Source organism: Acanthisitta chloris, unplaced genomic scaffold (assembly GCF_000695815.1).
Source record: "Acanthisitta chloris isolate BGI_N310 unplaced genomic scaffold, ASM69581v1 scaffold17033, whole genome shotgun sequence".
NCBI classification, from domain to species: Eukaryota; Metazoa; Chordata; class Aves; order Passeriformes; family Acanthisittidae; genus Acanthisitta; species Acanthisitta chloris.
The window spans coordinates 72,532-97,688 of NW_008663598.1; the positions used below are offsets into that span (position 1 = coordinate 72,532).

The 25,157-nt window shown below is 38.9% G+C and overlaps 1 protein-coding gene across 1 annotated transcript in view; it reads right to left on the reverse strand.

The window, feature by feature from the left end:
- SLC2A13 (solute carrier family 2 (facilitated glucose transporter), member 13) overlaps positions 1-25,157 on the reverse strand; it is a gene marked incomplete at its 5' end in the record, with an annotated part of 111,664 nt that overhangs the window by 31,932 nt on the left and 54,575 nt on the right. Inside the window, 2 exons of the mRNA XM_009071059.1 lie at positions 3,720-3,840; positions 9,076-9,239. Of these exons, the coding sequence (XP_009069307.1) occupies positions 3,720-3,840; positions 9,076-9,239 (285 nt within the window). The remainder of the gene's footprint in view (positions 1-3,719; positions 3,841-9,075; positions 9,240-25,157) is intronic.

Here is a 25,157-nt window from a genome sequence, read left to right on the forward strand (position 1 = left end):
CTGAAGGAACAACAAACAAACAGACTGTTTGTAGTAGCTCTAAGGGTTCCTCAGAACTCCTACACTTACTCGAACCCAACAGATTTGCAAACACTGAAAGCATTTTAACTCTGCACAGTATCACTGAAATTTCTGTCAGCAAAATAAATTTTACCAAGGTTTTCATAACTTATAAATACATTTTGGCAAAGACAAATGCAAACTATATTTAGGAAACACCCCCACAGTCTGAAATGCCTGAGCTGCAAACAGGTTTAGACTCTAAGTATACCTCACCTCAGAGAAGCACTGCGTCACCATTAGATGAAGAAGACTATGAGTTGTAGGCACACATTCTTAAAAGCAGTTACAGGCAGATGGCATTGTATGTTCACCCTCTGAAGACCTGCTGCCTTTTACTTTTCCAAAACTTTTTGAGACCTCTTCAAGGCTTGCAAGATATAATGCCAAGCAATCTGAGATACCAACAGCTATGCTTAAAGCAAGTTAAAATATGGGTTAAACAGTAAGCGATCACTGCCATTAGGTTACTTCCTTGCACTTTTGGTAGGATATCCTGTTTGTAGCTGTCCCTACATTAGCCCTTGCTGCCCTACACAGTGGCTATCTGTACAGTAATGTCATTATTCTTAGAGTAGCAAAGAAAATATGCAAGACTGGCACTATGCAGAGTAGACTTTTGCATCCAAAACCTCGGGTTTGAAAATATCTATGACTCAACTCCATAACTGCCATGGCGAATACCTAGAATAGAATCACCAAGGTTGGAGGAGACCTCTAAGATCATCAAGTCCAAACATTAACCTGTCACTCTGCTGGAACCCCTAAACCGTATCCTCCAGTGCCAGATCCAGACACCTCTTAAACGTTTCCAGGGATGGTGACTCCACCACCTCCCTGGGCAATCTATTCCAGTGTCTGAACACCCTAACATGGAAAAAAAGTTTTCCTAACATCTAATTTGAATCTCCCCAGTCTCAGCTCATGGCTGTTCCCTCTAGTCCTCTCCCTGCAGCCATGGCAGAAGAGATCATCCCCTACTCCTCTACAACCTACTTTCAGGTAGTTGGAGAGAGCCATGAGGTCACCCCAGAGCCTCTTCTCAAGGCTAAACAAACAAAATTCCCTCAGCCCTTCCTCAAATGATATATTTTATAGACCTTTTCTGACCACACTGCCCTTAGCTGGACTCCCTCCAGTGCCTCAATGTCCTTTTTAGAGTGAGGGGCCCAAAAACTGAACACAGCACTGAAGTGTGACCTCACTAGTGCCAAGTACAGGGGTATGATCACTCCCCTAGTCCTGCTGCCACACTATTCTTGATACAGGCCAAGATGCCATTGGCCCTTCTTGGCCACCTGTGCACACTGTTGGCTCATTTGAGCCACTGTCCACCAGCACTGCCAAGTCCCTTTCTGATGAACAACTCTCACACCACTCCTCCCCCAGCCTGGAACTGCATGGGGTTGTTGTGTCCCAAATGCAGGATCAGCACTGAGCCTTACTGAACCTCATGCAGACCTTTAGGGCCAAAAAGGAGAGAGGTGAGCCACACAATATACAGCCCAGCCTTTAGCTTTCCTCCTCTTCCTTTGAAGACCACACATGTTATATGCTGAAGTTTTTCTAATGCAAGTGGAATGATGAAAACACCATCTACTTCCTCATGACAAAGCCAGTTTTAATCATTTCATTCAGCTTATTGAAAATGTGCACAGAAAGCAGTCACACTGGGATCTTAAACAGCCACTTTTCCATGTCAAATATAATGTATGCACATATGTCATAACATCTAGAAATAATAAACACTAATATTCATGATTCTGAAGGAATATTCTTCCTTCAACTTAACCGTATTATGGTTTGGACCATGAAAATTTAGACCCCAAATACAGTTTTAGATATACAAGTGTGAGGCTTGCAATTAACCATGTCAATTTCCATTAAACATACTAACCATACCAAAAAAAGAGGGTTTTAATCCTTTTAAATGCTGGGTGCTGTAGCCTAATTCTGTGATTGGTGGGCAACTGCATCCATTTATAAGTTTCAACTCCTCTAGTTTTTGTGTCTCTCTACTAAAGGACATCCTAAGATTTAAATAGAAGCACCTAAAGCTTTCTCATATGTTGCTCATTATTTCACATCCCCCACATGCATTTGAGAGCTCCTTCTATTCCAAAACACTCCTAAATGAAAATGTTTGAATTCTTTTATTGCGCTTTTTCTAGAACCTTTGAATTTCTATCATATCTGCTTTTGATCACTTCACATCAGAAACAGAAATCACAACAGATCATAAATATTCCAATAATTCCTGAAACAACATGCCTTTACTAGAACTACCTGCTTTAATTTTTCATGCTTCAGCCAGAAGCACACACACCACACAAGCTGCAATGGGTCTAAATTTCCTTCCTGACTAGCTGTGATTAAAAGGAAGATGAAAACTTTGTCCAATACTTTTTGACTGTTTTTTTAAGGTGGACAAGACATATTTCTTCTATGCAGATTTTACACTTTCAGGTTATACAATCATCTAGCTTTATTAAATAACAAATCATGATCCTGCAAAGGATGCACCTGCTCTCTCCAGACATCCTTTCCAAAGGGTTAACTGAAGTCCTAGGCAAATTCTTCTCAGATCCAGCTTTTAACGTGATCTTATTCCAAAAGGACAACATTTAGAAGCTCCTCCCCCTTTACATCTTTTAACCAGACTACTTGCAATTTGTAGATAGGCCCATCTCAAATCCTGCAAAATATAGCTGACTCTGCAGTAGAAAACAAGTGAAAATATAGGGGTTTGCATGTAAGGATGCTTATATCTGGTAGTATCTCATGCTGCAGTTCTTAATCTATTTACACTAAATGAAGACCTTTCATCCCCTGCCCAGGAGTCTATAAACCTTTAGATCCTCAGAATCTTTACCTAGGACATTGCTACAGTATAAGAAAAGATATGAACCATATTTCTAGCCAATATTGCTAGGACACCAGAGGCACACCTTTCATTTATTGGGATTTATTTCTATTACAAACATGTAGAAAACATATTTTGAACATAAGTCAGAATTTCTTCAGCCATTTAAGTAGCCTTCCCTGATGAGGGAATTTTCTAGTCTGCCAGCTAAATGAACATAAGAGCACTCACACATGAGTAAAACCCACAGAATATAGAAAATGACACATTCCTAACATGCCAGAATTAAAATTATTTAAAACTGTGATTGCCGATGAAAATGCATCTTCTACCTACTATAGACAAATAGGTCAAACCACTCGCATTTATTTTAATTGTTAGTTGGCATGTAATTATCTGAAGATTATTTTTTTCCACTCAGGAAAACAATAGGCAAGGAATACATCATCTTGAAGAGTTTACAGCTGTTATACATTACAAATTCCTTGTAAAATCTTCCTGAGTTTGTGTACACTATAACTTGCAGCAGGTGTGATATATCAGAGGAGGTAAGAGTGGAATTTGCTGCTTAACCACCTTATTTAGTCCAAGAAACTCCTAAGGATTATTCAGAGAATTTAATCAAAGAGTCTAATTTTCTCTACAAAGGGAAGTTAGGATTTTAACTTCAGGTATCTAGTTTTGTTCCTTGTACTAGGTTTTGTCAGTAATTGTCTATTACTCACACAATGTTGCAAAACTCAAGTATTTGGAAACAATCTTCAAGAATATTGGATGAATGATCATGAAATCTCACCTGTATTTTGTGCAGGTAGAGTTTTGATGTGAAGGATCTGGTGGATTAAGTGTGATTCTTGGCGAGACCTGAGCTGATAGCAAAAATCCCGAAGCTAGGATAATGAGTGCTACAGCAGTACCTAAAAATACAGAGAGAACAATGTGACACTTTTCTCCAGAGCCCATGAAATAGTTCTGCATTGAACTGAACTCTGCTTGGGAAAGCAAGGCATCACAACACTATGTACACAGCATTTGCTAAGGAGTTGGGATGAGAACCTGAAAAAAAATACCCTTTGCTACATCCACATCCTGTATTAGGTTAGATGTTAAAGTCAAGAGCATCAGGTTTAATGTCCAGATATTAAATTAGTTGAATCTTTTATAATATGTGGAATTGATGACTTCATGAATGGACAAGTAATATTATTTTTTGTATTGAAAATAATGCTGTAAAGGTAAAATTTAATAGTGACTTTGAAATCACCACATTCCTTCCCACTCTCACACCCAGGCTTGCTTTCCTGTAAAACAGAAAACAGCATCAGCTTTTTCGTTTGATCTACTTCCCTTTCTGAAATGAGAGAAATTTGACTTTCAACACAAAACACCACCAAGAAGTCCAACATCAATTTCTGATCTTGTTTCAAAGAGCACACGTAACACCTGCTAGGAAAAAGTCCCCTACCATCTGCTTGCTCTAGTCTCTCCCAACAAATTGTTGTGCATGAGTTGGGCAAAATTAAGAGAGGGAAGATGACAAAAAAGGTTCATAACTCATAAATACCTCACTACTTATGACACTACTGCAACTGTCTCCAATTCATAATACCTGTACAACTTGCTACTCAGTGAGACATTGAGTTCTATACTGCATAAAATACTCTGTATACCTATTTGCATACTCACTATTTAGATGTGTGCTGGTTTGGGCTGGAGTTAACTTTCTTCACAGTGGCTAGGATGGGGCTTTGTTTAGGATTTGTGCAGAACACAGAGTTGATAATGCAGAGATGTTTTTGTTATTGCTGAGCAGAGCTCACACAGAGCCAAGGTCTTTGCTGCTTCCCATACTGCCACACTGGCAAGGAAGTTGGGGATGCATGGGAGACTGGGAGGAGACACAGCTGGGACAGGTGACCCCAACTGACCAAAGGGATATTCCATACCATATGACATCATGCTCAGTATATAAAGTGGGAGGAAGAAGGAGGAAGGGGGGACATCTGGAGTGATGGCGTTTGTCTTCCCAAGGAACCGTTACGCGTGATGGGCCCTGCTCTCCTGGAGATGGCTAAACACCTCCTGTCTGTGGGAAGCAGTGAATTAAATCCTTGTTTTGCTATGCTTGTGTATGTGGCTTCTGCTTTCTCTATTAAGCTGTCTTTATCTTAGCCCATGAGGTTTTCTAGCTTTTACCCTTCTGATTCTCTCCCCCATCCTGCTGGTGGGGGAGTGAGGGAGCGGCTCCATGGTGTTTGGTGGCTGCCTGGGATGTTTTATCTGAGGTCACATACAACATGTAGAGCCTGATCTAGTAATAGCAGTAAAAAACTAGTAATAATGTTATTTGTGAGATAGTGATTAACGATACAGTAGCATTACCCTTACCATACCAAACCAGACTCAAAAACCACTGAGGCACATCCCCTAGGAAGGCAGCACACATTTAGAAAGGTGACACAGCTTAATGATTGAGCGTAAATGAAGAGCATTGTATTACATTCCAAATACTCCTCATCAAAGCTTTGCCCTGTAAGTTAGAAGCATGCATGTAATTTTCTCAACAATGCATCTGTGCCAGCCTTTAGAAATGCCAATACACTAAAAACCTTAACATGTCACTCTGGTTATCTTTGAGAAATTATATATTACCTGGTCTTTATTTTGGGGTTTGAGTTATTTTTTGGTAGGCAGAAGGGATGTATTAGCAGTTCTGGGGGTGGATTTGAATGCTTTTTTAAAGAGAAATGCAAGATCTTCCTAGCTGACAAACCCACTGAGGAGGCAAAAACTTTATTCTGAGATATAAATATCTTAATTACCAAGACATGTGTAATAATGCTATCCATGAATATGCCTGTGCAGTAGACCATGAACTGCAGACGGTTAGACCACACATCTACCTGAACTGAGGCAGCTAAGACCTTAAACTTTACCACAAACTCTATGTGAAGAAAGCACCTACCCACTGTAAAGTGTGATTTCAGTTTATTCCATACTTAGCTTTGTACTGCTATGGCTACATAGCAGTACATTAATAATCCCAGTTTTCTGGGCAGGCTGGATATTGCACTAGATTTACTGTACTCTCAAAATGCCATAAACCAGACAGCAAATATCTTTAGTCATGGGCTATAATCTTACTTATATTCATTCTAAATATGCTTTGTCTGTCTTTTAAGTTAACCAAACACACTAACACTCACTTTCCAGTGCCTCTGCAAATGTCTTACTTCTTTGGAAAACTACTGAATATGTAAACTTGGCAAATGAAGTTTAATATGTTTTCATTCTATGGGAAGTTTTGCTGTGATGAGTAACAAAACCAAAAAATTATAGTACATCATTAGCTGAGTTGGGGGAAAAAAAAAAGAAATATCCTGAAGATATTTTAGATCTTCCATGTCACAAAAAGAGATACAAATAGTACAACGTCCAAGTACCACCACGGTTTCAAACTGACAATTTCTGAAGGGTAAAAAAGGAAAGCATAAATAAAATGACTAATGCACTTGCCAAAATTCCTGCATGTTTCTCAATTAACTGCTTTGAAGAAAGAAATTAACTGAAGGAAAAGAAGAAAGATAAAGAAATTATACCAAGATATAAAATTAATGTGAAACAAAGAGGAATCAGTACCTGTAAGTCAAGAAAATTAAAAAGATAGGATTTTGTTTTTCAGAAGCAGCTTACTAACATTTTCCTAGTGCTATCTGAAAGTTTCTAATATTTTGAAAATGATAAAGATATATCAAATGAAAAGTAAAATAGCTCTTTCCCAAATGTTTTCAGAAAGCAGGAAAAGCTGCATAAGTTTACAAAATTAAATTACAGTATAATGGCTTATAATCAAAATAGTAATGCCACTCTACTGATTATCCTTTTCGGTTGCCATTGAACAAACATCAAATCAAGTAGGCTTTACAAAAAAAAACCTAAACCAAAACCCCATAGCCTTTCAGCAGAAGGTAAGAGTAGGAGTTTTGTCTTCATTTTGTGCAATGGGAGACTGGGGCCTACCTGGCTTCTCCAAAGGCCAGAGAAGCTGCCAGTAATAACTCAGTGTGAAAGTTAATGCCCTTAGAAACACAAAACAAAGTAGAGCAGTAATGTACCTCATGAGAAAACTCAACATGGAAAACAAATCCATCAGTAGATTCAGTAATTTTCATTCTGTTACACAGCACTCTTGCTAAGAAAAGCACATCGTATCCACAACTACCTAAACCAGTGTTAAATGCATAAAAAATATTAAATAGTAGAGTGAGATGACACAATTTTCTTTTGTTTTTTGGTTTTTCCTTAAGGAGGGATTGTATGATGAAAATCACAGCAAGCAACACAGCATGGGTCAAGTGATGCCCAGCAACCAACCACAGAAGATAAACCATTTTTACCAAGCAATTACTTTGTGTCTAAATACCATTAACAAACAACTTTTTAATGCATTATGCTCCAGAGCTAATTCTGTCTTATTTCCATATCCTACTCTGTTCCATGACTAATGTGCTTTGTAAGAGACACTTGTATTTACATTTCAAATGTGCAACCTTTGAATATGTCAACCAGAGCCAAAAAAGCAAAGAGCTCTGATTATATGAGAAGTCCATGTGGGAATCACAGCTATACTGACAGATAAGCAATAAACTCCTGGGGCCAGACATATGAGATTATCAAGACCAAATAAATAAAGAACTACTCTGTTCCCATAGAGTATAAAGGAGAAGCAGCACCCAAGAACCAAAAGTGCCAGTGCAGGGCCTGGAGAGATCCATTTCATAGAAAACAACTAAACAGACTGGCTAGAGGCATAGTAGAATTTATAGAAGAGATGTATTTTAACTGATCTGGACACAGACTGAGATAAAAGTAGTGATCTGAGATTTTTGTTCATAGCTTTTAAGATGTGAGAAACATGTTTTTACAAGCTCCTCTGTCATGACCACATTTTTGAACTTGGATCATGAAAAACATACCAGGGTTCTTGACTCCAAATCAAAATGGTAACAGGCCAAATAGACATTTATCATAACTTGGTTATGTTGTCTCCAAACTGCACATTTTAGTTTAAATACCAAATTGTCTCCAAACTGCACATTTTAGTTTAAAGATTTGAGTAACTGTGTACCAGACCAGGCACGTCACCATGTTGTCACTGTTCTGCTTACAGAAATGCATTCAAACACTTGAGTGTGGATGAACTCAACTGGGAGCTGGGAACTGCAGATGGCCAGAGACATGGCAGCTGGTCCCCCATGCTGCCATGTTGCACTAACTAGAAGTTTGGATCCTTGACAGCAACAACAGAACAAAATACGAAGACATTAAACCTTCCCAGCTAAACACTTCTGAACATTATTTCAAGTGGAGCAGAAACTGTTTCTCTTTGCAAAACCCTATTCTTGGAAGTGGCTGAACCTTCCAGACATTCAGCCAGAGGGAGGCTGAATGTCTGGATCAGAGATCACTTCAGCCAGGACGTAATGCAGGAACAAGCAGGGACTGACTGCGTAAATGGCAGGGCGCACTGAGCGCAGGCAAGGCCACGCGCTCTGCCTTTTCCTGCTTCCAAGAGAAGACTATGTGGTGAGTTACTGTGTTTAAATATTTAGGCAAAACGTACAAATCCAGAAATCTGCCTTTTAGTATCTCATACAGGAGATGAATTAAAATCACATTAATGTAAGTAAGGTATTTACTGTATTGTATCTGAAACAACCATGCAAAGAACTGCATTACTTGTTAAAAAGTGGTGCAATGGCTATGCAATATTCTTTCCCTGGTACTTCTTCATCAGATGGTTCTGAATTCCTATTAATGAGCCAGAAATTACACATGAGATTTAAAAACTAACCAGCTGTGTAGTTCCAAGCATTTGATTCCTTAAACTGGGAAAAAAAAAGCTAAATAAAATCTTTGTCCAACATGGCTTGAAGGAGAAACTGAAGAAATAACATGCTGTCATTTTTAAATTAGCCTTTAGCTGTGGTACTGTACTACTAGCCTTGCAAAGCTATATGATTTCAGGGAGAAGATGGGACTAACACTGTAATTTTAAAGAGGACTGCTGTGAAAACCAATTGCACTTGAAATTTTATTTTCCTTTTACTAAAAATTATGAAGAACATACAATACCCTAATGAAACACTCACCTGCTAAGCTACCAAGTGTAAGTTTCCGGCGACCCATCCTTTCAACGAGCCAGACTCCCACAAGAGTGAAAATGAAGTTTATAAATGCTGTCAGTGCAGCCAGCCAGATTGCAAGCCTGTCGTCTTCCACTCCTGACATCTGCAAAATGGTAGCACTGTAGTACCTGTGAGCGAAGGGAGAGAGAAATATGAGTACCCTTTATTTCAATTTGGCTCATGTTATAATTTCTGACTTCAAATTGAAAAAGATCATAACAAATATCAAATGTGACCTCCTGCATAATGCAGCTGCAGACTGACACCCAATTACCCTGGGAAATCAGGCATGACCAAGGCATAACTTGCGCTTGACTAAAGTTTTGACTGGAGGACATCAAGAGACAAATTGCCATTCTCTTGGCTGTTTATATTTCCAATGGTCAATCATATTCTGATAGAAATGGGGTTTGCACTTCTAATTTCAATTAATCAATTTCAAATCCAGCCATTGCTCTGTGTTCTTTTTTTTTCTGCCAAAACATGTGGGAATTTAGCACTCTGTGTACTGTGTAGGGAGCGATAGCTCAAAATCAAATAGATTTTCACTCCTGTTAAAGGTCATACAGTACCAATCTATGGCATCAAACATGTTGCAAGTGATACTCGCAACCTTCTGGGTTTAGGTTATGTAGTTTTATTTCAGTGTCACTGAAGCACATGAAACCCTCTCTGTGGCATTACTTTTGTCTTAACCAAAACAGGATTGCCTTGAAATGCCTTAAGCACCACGTTGTAGGGATGTGAATCTGCACCCAACAGGAGCATTGACAGAATTTTCTACTTCTCTCTAAAAGGAATCAATTGTTCCACACAAACAATAACTTGCAAAAATTTCAACTGAGCAAAATGAAAAAGGAGGAGAAAGGAAACCTCTCTCCATTTTTCACAAAGACCAAATGAACACAGATATTGTGCCCATGTTTTCAGGGAGAGCTAAATAAAGCCCCAAGAAAACACAAATACTTCTGTTTATGCTGTAGAAACATTTTTAATCTTGCTCTGTTCGTTTATGCTGACCGAAATACTGAATATTCAAGCCCACAAACACCTTGCAGCCAACAGACTATCACACAGGAATGACATCAAGAATGTCAAAGCTTGCTTTTGTTTCTTCTAGTCGAAGTGCAGTTTGCTTTAATGTCCCCTTGTTGTCTTCATGCCCAGATGTGCTAGCCTCAGAAATGTTAGTGGTTCACATTTTTCTATTCTATGTATAAACCACTTTTTATTTCAAACCAATAATCCATGAGGGACAATATGCTCAGGTGCCATTTAAGACACCACCAGCCATAAATGATCGTGGCTATGGCTGGATGTTACCCCCTCACCCGTTGGCTAAGACAAGGCATATAGATCCTCCCAGTTCCTCAGCTCCTTTTCCCCAGTGCAGCTATGTGAGGTCATGCCTACATAACCAACTCATGGTGCAGCAGGAGAGGAACCTCCAGAGTGACACTGGTGGGACAGAGTGGGACTGAGGACACAGCATCTGTGTACACATGAGTTTGAGCCTGGCTCTGGGCTCTGCTTGCCCATTAGTGACTGCAATGCCTCATCCAGACTCATTTCCACTGAAAGATCTGCACACTCTGATATCCCAGCAAGGGTGTGATTCTTGGAGAGAGGAAGATTCATGGAGGATAGATATCAAAACACTAACACTGATGTGTCCTCATTTCTTAAGGCTCCCTAAATTAAATGGCTAACTGCCTGACAAAACTGACACTGCACTGCAGTGTTTGAGCCACCAAAGTGATCCAGTTTCTGATCCCCCAACAAATCCTTCTTCTTAAGGGTAGGAAAATAACATCAAATGGCAAGTCATGGCCTGCTGACACCTATTATAAAACTCCTATTTACTTCCACCAGAGAAGGCTTCTGGAAGCCACATTTAACTCCACACATCCAAATCTTCTCAAAATCCAGTTCTACTGGGAAGTCAGAAATTGCCAGTTGTCAGCAGCAAGGTATAATGTTCTGTCTATACAGTCAAAAAAAAGCAAGATTAAAAGCAAAGAATAAAGAATCACAAAGAAGCATGTAGATGTCTGCTGCCTAATACATACAAAGAGGCACCTACTGCCCTCAGCATTCCTTCTGCTTCTTATTGCACTCTCAGATTATATATTCTCAACTAGAAGCTTACTGTTTATCCATAAATAAGCAATGTATCTCATTTCTATGGAAAACAAACAAAGTTTAGATTCTTCAAATCCAGATGCCAAGCTACCAAAGCCTGGGTGCTGGGCAAAGACGTTCAAGGTTATTATGGCATAGCAACCTAACTTCAAAACTTTAAAAGACCATTGCATAGATTATAACTACTAAATATATTTGCTTATGTTTACCTATTTTAGTATGCCCATTCTTTATACCAACCTGTGCAACCCCAGCTGTACATTAATAGAACAAGACATCAGTTACTGACAACGAAAAAAACCTACATGAGAGGTTGTTGTGATATTATACAATCACAGTGAATGCTGCAGGTCCTGCAGAGAATGCAATTTCAGTGACAAAGTTGTGCAGTCCTAGCTCATTTTCTAAAACGTAAAGGAAATTAAAACAGCACACGTATCACTGGAGTTTTTAAGCAAGTACTGCATCTTAGAAAGCAAATAAATACAGGCAATCACAAAGCCACACAAAGTAACTGAGTTGGGTATATACAGAAAGATTTTTGATATAATATGATTCAGCATCAGTCCCAGGACTATCATGTTAGTCAGTTTAGACCCTTTATATTCCTTAAAAATTAAAATCTTAAAACACCAGCTGTTAAGCTGAGAAAGGGAGAATCAAACTACTTCAGTCACCCCCTGAAAACCATACAGTGACAGATGGGGCAAAACTGTCCAGCCAAACTAGTTCTGCCAGGTTTTGTGCCATCCCCTCACAATCTCTGCTCTCCTCTGATCCAACCCGATTGCAAACATTTTAGTTGTCTATTCACTGACTTAACTTTTCAGAATTTTGCAGACTCTTGCTTGAAATCAGATGACCTGATTATTTCTCCTTTAGCACATATGCCACCTTCCTTCAATTCCTATTTTGACAATCTACCTCATGACCTATACTTGTGCCATATTGCAGGCGGGCAGCATCCAAACCAACATGACTACCTTTGTCTCAAGGTTCTGCTCTGCACAGGACTGTTTTAGTGCCAGTCCCTCTGGCAGGACCTTTTGCTGTTCTCTAAAGTAGTAACAGCTAATACATTTCACAAATATCAGTAAGCCTGGTTCCATCTTCTGCATTTAAAAAACATAGAGCAATTATATTCTAGAGCAATCACCGAGCAATGATTAACACACACACACAAAGGTATATTTAAACATATATGACCCCATGCACAATTATCTACACACATAAAGGAGTATCAAATAACCTCAGCCACCCTCTGAAAACCCATATAGTGACAGATATGCACACACATGAACTTTGTGGTATCATTCTCTTAAACACAATTCATTTGTTTCACTTCATGTGACAAGTCACTTCAGCAGGGACACATTGTCATACCTACTGTTGTCTTCCAAGAGATTTTTAATAACTATATCATTTTTGATCAATAATAAGATGTTGCTGTTTGAGCACATCAACTGCACCTCTGAAGGCAGAGACGAGATGTGCCTGCATGACAATGTACAAATAAAAGGTCTTTTATCCTCTATCCACTTGATGTCAGCAAGACCCTTCCTGCTCATTAGTTCCTAAAGCAATCAGAATTCAGAAACCAGGACTGTTTGCATACACATACCTTTCCTTTCAGGTAAAGAAGGTGAAGTATCTAAGGCACTGTGCTGATTTGGTCTGAAGTGGAGTTAACTTTCTTCACAGTGGCTAGGATGGGGCTTTGTTTAGGATTTGTGCAGAACACAGACTTGATAATGCAGAGATGTTTTTGTTATTGCTGAGCAGAGCTCACACAGAGCCAAGGTCTTTGCTGCTTCCCATACTGCCACACTGGCAAGGAAGTTGGGGATGCATGGGAGACTGGGAGGAGACACAGCTGGGACAGGTGACCCCAACTGACCAAAGGGATATTCCATACCATATGACATCATGCTCAGTATATAAAGTGGGAGGAAGAAGGAGGAAGGGGGGACATCTGGAGTGATGGTGTTTGTCTTCCCAAGGAACCGTTAACATGTGATGGATTCCTGCTCTCCTGGAGATACTGAACATCTCCTGCCCATGGGAAGGAGTGAATTAATTCCTTGTTTTGCTTTGCTTCTGTGTGCAGCATTTGTTTTCTCTACTGAACTGTCTTTATCTCAACCCATGAGTTTCTGTAGCTTTTACCCTTCCGATTCTCTCCCCCATCCTGCTGGTGGGGGAGTGAGTGAGCGGCTGCCTGGTGTTTGGTGGCTGCCTGGGGTTAAAATACGACAAGAGTATATCCTGAAATCTTACTGAAGCCTGCCAATTCACAGCAGACTCTGATGTTTTATAGGACCCCAGTTTAAAATCAACAGTTGAATATTCTCTCCTGTACTTCTACTTCTGAAGTCCTGAGAAGCCCTCCAAGGAAAAGGCTGCTGTATCATCTCAAGGTCTGTAATGGACTTTTCAAAATCAGTGCCTTGGAGGCAATGTAGGGGATTGCCACTATACACTTACCTACTGTAATTATGCCTTCAAATTCCCCTTTTAGCAGTAATGATGTATTGTGTTATAAATGCTTTCAGCACAGAGTGAAATGACATAGTGAATGCCGTTTATTACAATCAGTGTATCATGATAATAAATACATTCAGCATTTGGTACTGTTAGATAACTTTCCATGTCCAATAGGTTCCCTGATTCAGCACACATTATCCATGTCCAAGGTCCATGAAAAGGATGTAAGAATTACCACATAATTAAGGAAACACAGAACCTTTTTTTAGTGTCCAAAGACACTAAACTCTATAGTTATTAATCAAATTAAGTGTACCAGTGTTTGACAGGGATTAAAAATAACTTTAAAGAATTAAGATCACCAAGACACATGAAGGAATTCACTTCTCTTATTTAATGGGATAGTGTCACACACCTATTGAGATATTTGAAAACACCGTTACATTATCTGCAGAGACTGGAGAAAAATTCCTTTTCTTTTTTAGTTCTACTTATCTGCTCTGCACTAGATACATCTTTGCCAAAGGCCAAAGTGCTTTTCACACTCGGCCACTTCACCTGTTTATGTGGGTCCTTCACAGGTCTCACCTGAAACTACTGAGGAGGGAAACTGTTTTCTTCTTCACAATAGAAAAATACAAAGAAAAGTTAGATCTATTAATTAAAAGAAGAAAAAAATCCAGCAGAAAAATAATACCAAATTTCTGTATAGTCCTGCAGCAAACAAAGTGGTCCTCTAAATTTGACAGAACCCTGCAGTTAAACCCACTGAAGAAGCAGATTGCATTTACTGGAGAGTTAAACTGAAGAGTGATGGGCAAAGCTGGAAATTAAATAAAAGCACTGGAAGGAACAAAGTCTTTATTATCCTCCTCCTGGATGCAAGTTTCCATCACAGAACAAACAGGCTGGAGTCTGTAATACTTTTATGTTTTGCACTGCAACAAAAAGCAGTAACTTTTTGTTTTCAGTGCCTTTGCTCAATATATAAGTGCCTAACTCATCCACAGACCCTTTATGAAAGAAAATCACCACCACCATCCTTATTTTATAAATGGATACCACTGAGGCTTTTGGGAAGAAGAGGAAGACAGATGGCTATTAGCAGTTATCCACCAGTACCACCTGCAGCAGAATAATGACGCTCCAGAGCCTCATTGCAAATAAATGCTCTCTGCAAATTACTAAGTACAAAAGCAGGGAAAGAAAATCCCCCAGGTGCTCCACAAAACATACCACATTCAATTATTCATTTATTCTGACAATTCCAGTTTAATTTATGCATAATATTACAAGGTATACTCATGCCTGCCATAAGCTGTCTGGGATCCCCAAAAAATGAAGTCAGTCCTCATTAAAATCAATAGACCTGCAAAATGTATGTAGCATTTAAAATAATAAAAATCACGCTAGCCTCTATGTTTAAGCCAAGGCCAGTGGCAAACAACAGGACTATACACAAAAGTCTCTTGAAAGGTAGTGAAACAAATAGGTTTAGATTAGATACTAGGAAGAAATTCTTTACTGTGAGGGTAGCGAGACACTGGAACAGGTTGCCTAGGGAAGTGGTGCCCATCTCTGGAAGTGTTCATGGCCAGGTTGGATGGGGCTTTGAGCCTGCTCTAGTGGAAGGCATCCCTGTCCACAGCAAAGGGGCTGAAACTACGTGATACATAACGTCCCTTCCAACCCAAACCATTCTATGATTCTATCCTTTTAATTTTTAATTAGAGGGTGTTGCATTAATAATGTTTATCTTGAATATCTTAGCACTTCTAGAGCATAATCCATGAGAATTATTCCAATGAATTCTTGATAAGAATCCATAAAATTGGTCTATAAAAATGAATAGGTCATTGCAGTATCTTCTGATCAGCAAGAAAAAATTAGCATAGACATAATAGAGCCTTTGTGGCTATCAATCTATATGTTTATTTAAGATCCTGACTGACTTTCTAATGCAGAATTCCTTTGAACTTTTAAATCTGAATCTTGCCTATTTTGTAGAAATTAATCATTACCTGCTGTATCAATCCTCCTTTCTTAGGTTGCTGAACTGGACACTAGTGTCAATCTTACAACCAAGCAAGTCTGCAACTGCCCTTCAGAGTCCTTCCTACTTGTGTCAGTGTCACAACTATCACAGCGAAGTGACCAGAGACAACACTGCTCTTAAGAATGAAGCAGCTAGGCAGCTCAAAACCAACAGAAAGTCCTCTACTGTCTTAAAGGTTCTGGGTTTCTTTGGGTTAGACTTCACATACTTAAACACAACACTCTGGTCCCTCTAGAAGAACAGGCGTCAGGCCAGACAATGGGCTGCACTTCTGGAAAGGCAAGAGGACAAAGGACACAAAAAGGACAAAACTAATTTCAGCCACAAGTTTAGACTACTGAGACAACTGACTGTCAAGGGATCCAGCAATGCAAAGAAAGAAACGGAAAAAGACATAACCAATAGCAGAATAGATTGCTAGGGACATAGGGTTGGACAAAGGACAGCAGAAAAGAGAAAGCCAACGTTTAACAACTCAGTCAGGAAAAACTCATTTGCTAGGGAAGTGGGGTGGAGAAAGGCTGTGGCACATGGTGCAGGATGGAAGTGCCCAAACACAGAACAACGTAGTCCATGCTGTGCCACAGCAGCCTCCAGCACTGCTCTACTGTTAGGGAGGAGCTCTTAAAGCCACTGAGATGACCCTAACACATACACCCGATCATGTTGGAATAAATGGTGGAAATCTACTTTAAGAATGTTGCATTAAACAGACATTTTCTTCTCATGGTGAATGAGTCTATTACAGCACCACACACACACACAAATAATTACAAAAGCTACTGGCCCCAGTCCCACAGTCATTCAGGGAAAACTCACTGATGAGCAATGAGGAATAACAGCATGCATATGTGTATATGAATACACTGTAGCTGCAGTCACTACTGGGCACAATGCCCTTACTAGTAACAATTTTAAGCATATGTCCTATGTAAGAAGAAAAAAATCATTCTGGGAAGTAACTGGCGCAAAAGTCTTCCCTAGGCTCAAATGCACAGATGCACCCACATTATCAAAAGTCATTTCAGAACTGTTTAAAAAACAAACTAAAAGGGTGGTTTTGGAGTGACACCATGTGAACTCATTACTTATGGTGGCAGATGAGATCTGTTTTTGGAGGCAAAAAATATCCTAAGCAACCTCAACTGACCATTCTAAATCTGCATTCAGGAACTGGTATTTTTAGATGCTTCTGGCACCAAATACTATGAAATGGCAGGTGTTCAGTGTCTCTCAAATTCATGCCACTCACTTGTGCTGCTCTAATTGAGATTTATAAATTCAATCTCAGATTTTAATATTCACATAATCAAATATTATCCTCGTGATATATTTCAGACATACACTGCACATCGGCGGGATCCCAACAGACTTGTCTTTTCTCCTTCCTTAGAAAATGAAAGTAATTGCACAGCAAACTTGAATGTCTGCAGTGTGAATATTAATTCAGCAGTGTCTGCTTCTATTACAGTCTTTTCTGTTGTCTTTTGTCCCATCCATTCCAGCAGAGAAAGGAAAAAATCATGGCAGACCCAAAAACATTCCTTACAGTGAGATCACCAATGTAGACAGATTTTTTTCATTTCACGTTCAGGATGGGTAAAACCATAGAAGTAATATTTACACAGCATATAAGTGACAACAGAAAACCATGATTTCATTTCTGATGTTTGAATGATTAATCTGCTTAAATGCAGAATCTAGCTGCTGCTTTTGAAATTTCCTCTTCACTTGCAACAGTAAAAATTGCCAGGAAAGACTAGTTCTTTGCCTCTCACTTGCTAAAAATTAATCTGCAAGCATCCCAACTACGCATTTGTACTTTTCTGCCAATAAACAAACAAAGCATCAGTCTCAAGTTCTGATGCTCTAACCTGAGAGCCTCTTCCTACCCACATTGTTTCACTCCATGCCCTGACTGTGCGTTATGGAGAAGCACTGCTTTCAGCAGAGGTGAGAACTGGATTGTAATTCCCAATCCAAATGATGCCTTATGGAGAAGCAGTGCTTTCAGCAGAGGTGAGAACTGGATTGTAATTCCCAATCCAAATGCAACGTCATCAGCTGGAAGGACACAGAACAAGCTCCTAGTACCAAATCTAGAGAATCACTTGCAGAAGTTGAGCTTCTTTCAACAAGTGTGCCTCACCTGGTACAGTGGGTGCCTGAATCGCCAAGCCCTACTGCACCTTAAAGTGACCCTTCTGCTTTCTTTAGAGAAAGACCTACCCTAGGTCAGACATTGTACTCTAGGAGATATATGGCTGAAAATGCAAGAGGAGACACCTCAGTTCACTCATGTTCTATGATGCTCTATTTGAAGACCTCTGAAATTTTATCTGAGCAAACCAAATTTACTCACTCCTCCATGGAGGAGCTTTCAGCTTGTACTTTCTTAATTGTGATGTGAGTGCAACTGTTTTACCACTGCTGTTAAGTTTGTGACTTCTGCACCGCTGCCACTCATAAATGGTAAGCAGAATTAATTACGCAATGTGAAGGTTAAAGCAGCTATGAAACAGACCTTTTAGCAGAGAGCTACAATACATTTCTAATATACCCTGAAAAGCAAAATAGTACTTAGAAAAGCACTGAATGGCTATTTCAGGAATGTGTTTCAACACAGTCTGCACAGTGGAAGCAAAGCAATGTGTCATGAATGTCCTACACACTGAAAGGGACAAACACACTGCACTTTTCTTCAATGTGAAAGGTAGCAATTAAGCACCATATCAAAATTATTAGAGCTACAAAAAGCACTGTGAAGACTAATGTAATACAGAGCTAAAGGCTAACGTAATAAAGAGTTATTCTCTACAGTGCAGAATAGTAGCCTTTTAATCTATGAACCATATGCTAGACAACAGATGTGTTTGATAATCTCTGGAGTGTGTTATACCCTGTATACTTCTATTCATCAGGGAACTTGTGTCCTAAATTTAGACAGACAACTTTTAAAGTGTTCTTATGTATGACTTAACCACACAGGAGGGAACTTACTGCCACCATTTACTGCTATATATTACATATCATATTTACATATACTTTCCATTTAAAGTTCAGTAAAGTTGCTAGAAAATACACGTAAAACAAAGTTTAAGAAAAAATTGCATGAAAATTTCTAACAGAGTCAATAAACAGCTGAAAAGATTCCATGTTAGATATTTTAACAGTGCCTGCTGAAACTACATTTTACCTTCTCTCTGAAATAAGACACTGTTACTTGTGAACACCTAGTCAAGGACAGATCCTGAATAGTTTTTTTGTGTTTAACTGCTTCAAGCAAATACTTTCCACATCCACAGTCTGTCTCCTGCGTTACCTCCGGGTAAAGATCGCTTTCATGTTTATCATTTCCTTGTTGCAACTAATTACGCTGCCAAGTTTTAAATCCCTGGCAGTTCATATGATTCAGACCAAATATTCTATGTGCAAGGACAGCTTGACTACATAGAATTTATGTTCTCTGACCTTCAGAGTTCATCATGTGAGCCCAATGCCAAGATCGAAAACCTAAATTTTCATCTCAGTTCTATGAATTGGTGACCTTGGAGATGTAATTTCATTTCTTCACATTTGTTTCTCTTCTGTAAAGCTTTAAATAGTTTCTCCATGCTTCTCATAGGAAGATTCATATGTGGGTAATACTTGAAAACAACTGGAAAAGAGAAGGAAAACAGTTCTCCTAATGCTCACAAGTTCCCCATGAACAGCACCAATGCTGTTGAAAAGGGGGAGATGAAGAGTCAGGTTGTTCTTCAGAGCAACGAAAATGAAAGCTAGATCTCTCTCTTAAAGTGTTAAGAAGCTAAAATTGCCTTTTGCTACCTTTCAGACTCTGATAAGAAAAGTGCTGCCAAGGTCATCTTCCTCTCCATATGAGGAGCCTCTTCTGCAGAGAATTACTGGAGGGACTGGCTCTGCTTTGAAGATAACATGCAATAATCTTCAAGAAAACTTCAGTAGTGATGTACTCAAACGATGAGTACTTGAAAAATGCTCCAAAAGGCTACAGGGACAGCATCAGCACTAAGCCCTGCACTTGGCAAATACTAATCACAAAGGCAAAGTGAAAAAAAACAAAGGTATTCTTTTTAAATTAAAGAAATGAAGAGAAGATACAAGAAAGAATAATTAGATTTCTTTAATTGTGTATTAATGCCACAATGCAGTGAAAAACTAATCTACTCATAAACTCAATACAGAATGTATTTTATATCCATCAATGTACTACCATACTGGAAATTAATTTAATGTCCCAACCAGTAACACCTCAGGCTATACAATTCTCAGCCAGGTACAGAAACAAACGGCCTTAGTGGGAGTTAAGCAGAATATGCTGCTGAAATCACAATTTATTACACATACCTTAGCATGGTGACAGGGCCCTGGGATTTCCTCTGGTACATCTGCTTCACTGTATTAGATGTACGTTTACAACAAAACCAAGATTTAACAGAGCTGAAAATAAAATTTTTAAAATGCAGGTAGTCTGGTGCATTTTGTTTAAGAAGCTACCCTCTTTGAGCTCTATCAGAATTTTAAAACATGAAAGATCTGATTTCTGATAGTATCTAACTAAGTGAGAGTACCAAACAGGGCCACAGTGAAAGGAATAAAGCACATGAGAATAGGCTGAGGGAGGTGGGTTTGTGTAGTCTAGTAAAGACTGCAGGTATTTTCCACAACCTAAGCAGGGCTACTAACAGAGCCAGTCCCAGTCACGATCATCACAAGCTGCAAGAAATGAAATTCCAGCTGATAAGGGAAAGAAGTTCTTCACCATGAGTGTGGTTAAGCACCAAAACAGGCTGCCCAGGGACACTGAATGCATCCTAAGAGATTTTAAAATCACAACTGGGTAAAACCATGAGTAACCCAATCTAACCCAATTTGAAGGCAGCTCTGCTTGGACCAGCAAGGTGGACCAAGTGATCTCTCAATGTTCCTCTGCACTTACTCACAACAAAAAAACTCAACAGCTACAGGTTGCTCAGTCATTTTCATAGACACTTCAGAAATGCAAAGCCCATTTCTAACTTTCTAGAGATTCATCTAAAAGAAAGGATGAGAATGAAGCGCCTAAATGAATCTTGCACTACTGCAGGAAACCACAATGCACTTCCTAAAATCAGTCAAGCTCCACCTACATTATGCTCCATAGCCACCCTCTTCCAGCAGTTAGGAACTCTCTTCTGATGTTGAGCCCACATATATCACCAGTGGCAATGAACTCCAACTTTACTTCAAATATATTAGCAAAAGGAAACCTTCTGCACTAAGGTCTATAACAAGAATACTAAATAAGTCAAAATTAATTAGTCTTTCCAGTACAGTACCCTTTCCCTCACAACCTTCTGTCACAACATCTTTGCTTAGACCTTTACCCATGGTTCTTGAGCACTGCCAGCTATCCTTGAACTAAAGCTGAACTGAATTTTTTTGTCTGACGAAAATCAAAACTTTGCAGATAAATGAAGTTTTCAACAATTTCCGGTTCTGGTAAAACCACTTACTTGTCAAAGAATAAATACCTGGTTGTTCTAGAGCTTGATTTTACTTTGTTAAATCAACTGTATCCTACTCACCCTACTTCACTTGATCCAATTATTCTTTACACTTTCATTTTTATTTATTTGCTTGCACTTCTTCTGTACTCAGTAATTTTTAATCTCTTGAAACAAGAGCTGTTCTGCTCTACATTTCCATGCCACTTAGCACAGCACTGCTCTGCTCCACAAATAAGCCTTTAAAATGCAACAGTAATATGAATACATTTTATTAGGCTTGAGGCTACCACAAAGCTCTCTGTTTTTCCCACCACTTAATGCAACAGTTTTATGTTTTCTCATATTCATATGCCAATAGGAATGTTAATGGATATAATGTTCTCTCTTTCTGAGGCTTCCTATGATTCAGCTGTTACGGGATTGGGGGAGGAAAAAAACCCGTATTTTCAAGACTTTTATGACACACTAGTTATTGCCTTTTTATCCTTCCTTTTTTTTTTAACAATAGCCAAGTATGTAAAATTAAATGCAATGTAAGCAGAAAGCCAAAGAAATCAAACATTCAAATTCATGGAATCAGAAAAGAGGAAAAAACTCCTATCTCCACAGTGCAAGCAATGAAGAATGAAGCTGACTATGCCACCACCTTACTCATGAGATAAATTGTGTTTTACATAGAAATTGTTTTTATAGACATTTTTCAACACTCAACCACACTCAGCAAGTAAAAACAAATGGCAACCTATACAGGGTTTATTTAGAACAATCTTCTGGGGTTTGTGTTAATAGTGTAGCAAATAACAAACAGCATAACATTGCCTGAGGCAAAGGTAATTCAGCTCTGGTACTTCCAGAAGAGTAATTACTCTACCTGTTTGAGCATAAGGTAAGAAAATTAACAGAAAAAATGTATGATCAAAAATGCACAGAATAACTTTGATTTTTTTCTTCTGCACTTTCTGTTTCTTTCTTTGATGATGATTGTGATGATGTGTGCACTGCTTGTGGACTGCAATGTTAACTCCTGTTGGTTTATCTTCACAGTTCATCCAGTAGGTTTTACTGAACTGACTATCTGGTGAGTAATTACCATTTCTGATTAGACAGGCTACTTGGAAATCAGAATGAAAGTTTTATTAAGATAAAAGAATTAAACTGTATAGAAATTTCAGTGAAAATATGGATGAAAACCTGTTATCAGATGCCTTGTTAGGGTCTCTAGAGAAAACCAGTCTTTGACAACTTTAATTCAAATCTCACGACTGGGATTTGGCTCTAAAATGTCACACTCAACAACAATTTACTATACATTTGAGAATTTCCATTATAGCTATCTTGAGAACTTCAGGGCATAGAAGGATTTGAATCAAAATATTCTAATGAAGCAGCAATTACAGGGCAACAGGCATCAGCTTTCAGACAAAGTCAGTTCTTCCCAAAGGTGCTTTTAGAAATAGTAACCTTAACTAAAAATGGCATCTTGACCTGACAGCACAGCAGATGGAAGACAACAGCCTTCACGGCATGCAAGACAGATGATTTACTGCTTCACGAAGGATTCTGCGTCAGGCAGTTGAGGACTGTGACTATGTATCCTCACTGCCCCAGCTTTGTTGGCCTGGTATGGAGGACTCCAGAAATAGCATTGGAATAAAAGTCCTTTACTTCTCAAAGTGGCCAAGATAAATTAATCCCAGAGGGGCAGGAACAGTGAAACTGAGAGGAGAAAACCCATCACATAAATGAAATTTCTATGAGTTTCACTGGCACAAAGAAAGATCTTCTTGCCTGAGGACATTCCAATCAGCAGTCCTGAGAGCAAGATTTCATTTACAAGAGGAGAACCCAAAGGCAAATGGAAGATGGTGATTTACAAAAATATGAAGCAGCAGCAGTTCACTGAGCAGACACTTGACTTATGGGGCAAGGGAAGAGCAAATACCTCCTCGAGCAAAGCCATTCATGAATAGGCTTTTCCTCTTTTTTACGGAAAAATCCTGACTGAAGGTAATCCACATAAATGCTGGCATAACGAACTCACATTTTGCACTGATTCTTCTGTCTCTATTAACTTCCTCAGATATGACCTAAAATGTCTGGAGCAAATTATTTATGAAACCATTGATTATATATATATACACACATATATTTAATATAATATTAATTTATTTAAGAGCTAACACACTTATTTTATGGACTAGGATCAAGTAATTTAGCTTCCTATCTACTTTTTTTTTAAGGTCAGACAGAGTTAAATTTGTCAGCAGGTGACTGTGAATGACTAGTAGGATGACATTGCTTTTGTTCTCGTTCTCACTCAGAGCGAAGCAACTCTGCATGTAGGAAATCTGGGTCTTTTCATTACCTCTGCATTCCCAACCACTCAATCTGAATTCCTAACTGTTCAATCTGAATGCTGTTCTTTTGTCATAACCACCTTTTGTAGAACCATTTGGAATGGTTCACAAGATTTTAAAATGTACAGATGGATGACAACAGATTAGTCATACACAAGGTCAGCCAAACAGTGACTGTTTGACAACAAAAAAGCCAAGAAATGTAGGATATACAACAATCCCCCCAGAATTCAATGGTCTATTCCTATCCAATATAAAGAAACACTTAATAAAATACCATCTTCTTTGTTCTGAATATTTCCCATGCTGATATAACAGAAGTTAACAGACATACCAGCATGCCAGAACTCCACTTGTGTTTCTGCCTGGTTTTCCTTCTTGACTGCTGCCTTTGTCTTCACTCCTGGCTTTTTATTTGGTCTTAATTCCATCCCAGGATCTATTTAATGCATCAAGAAACAACTCAAGGATCAAACCAAGAGGATGTGTTTAAGAGAGAGACACAGATTGATTTTCTCAAACCGAAGCTTGCCTGGGGACCCTTGTCAAGAGAACAGTGTGTGCATATGCATAGCAAATCTCCCCTACACAGATGCAGATTCACTGTTCCTCCCAACTGTGTTTCTAATAACATCACATACCTGCAACAATATAATTTATTTCCATATTTTAACGTGCAGAGAAGTCAAAACACTTTTTGAAATATAACTTCTGCAACAGTAATCTCTTAAAGCTAACTTGCTATTTTACTTTCTTGTCCTACAATACACATACTAAATGTGCATTCTTTTGCTTAAAATTTTACCTTTTCCTTTCACTCTGACCTCAAGCCTCAGCTCCACACCTCTCTATAGCATGCAAAACTTGGTCTTGTTATTGTCATCTCCATGACCACTGGGGCTTCCACAGGCCCATGGCTCCTCACCAGGAGAGAGCCTGGCACCCTTCGCAGATGACAAATACTTTACTGTAAAATAAAGCAAGCTGCAATATAAAATACAAACATTCTGGAGCTAGGAAGTTAAGTTCTGATAATCTTGTACCCTCAAACACCAACACTGATATTGAAACTGCCAGACTGTACTTGCACTGGCAAAAACCAGGGTGACATCTAGCCACTTGTCACAGAAAATTTAAACTCTCAGCTTCATTTATTAAAAACACTGCTATATATCACCAATAAATGTCATTTCTCTCCTTGAAATAAATAGAAAATATTACCTATGTGAGGGGTTTTTTTCCCTTTAAATGGAAATACTGCTTTTGTTAGAGAAATGAGAGACAGCCAGTGCAGAAGCTGCTGTCTGAGACATTTGGCAGTGTAAGACTATGACCTTCCTGGATAAGGATACAGCAAGCTTTCCATTGGTGGGCATTAGGGGGAAGGAGAAGGGGACAAATCAGAACATTAGATTCCACACTGGAATAAAAACAATTACTTAAGAACTGTCTGCTAAATTACACTGTTGGAATCAAAACATCACATAGCCTCACTCA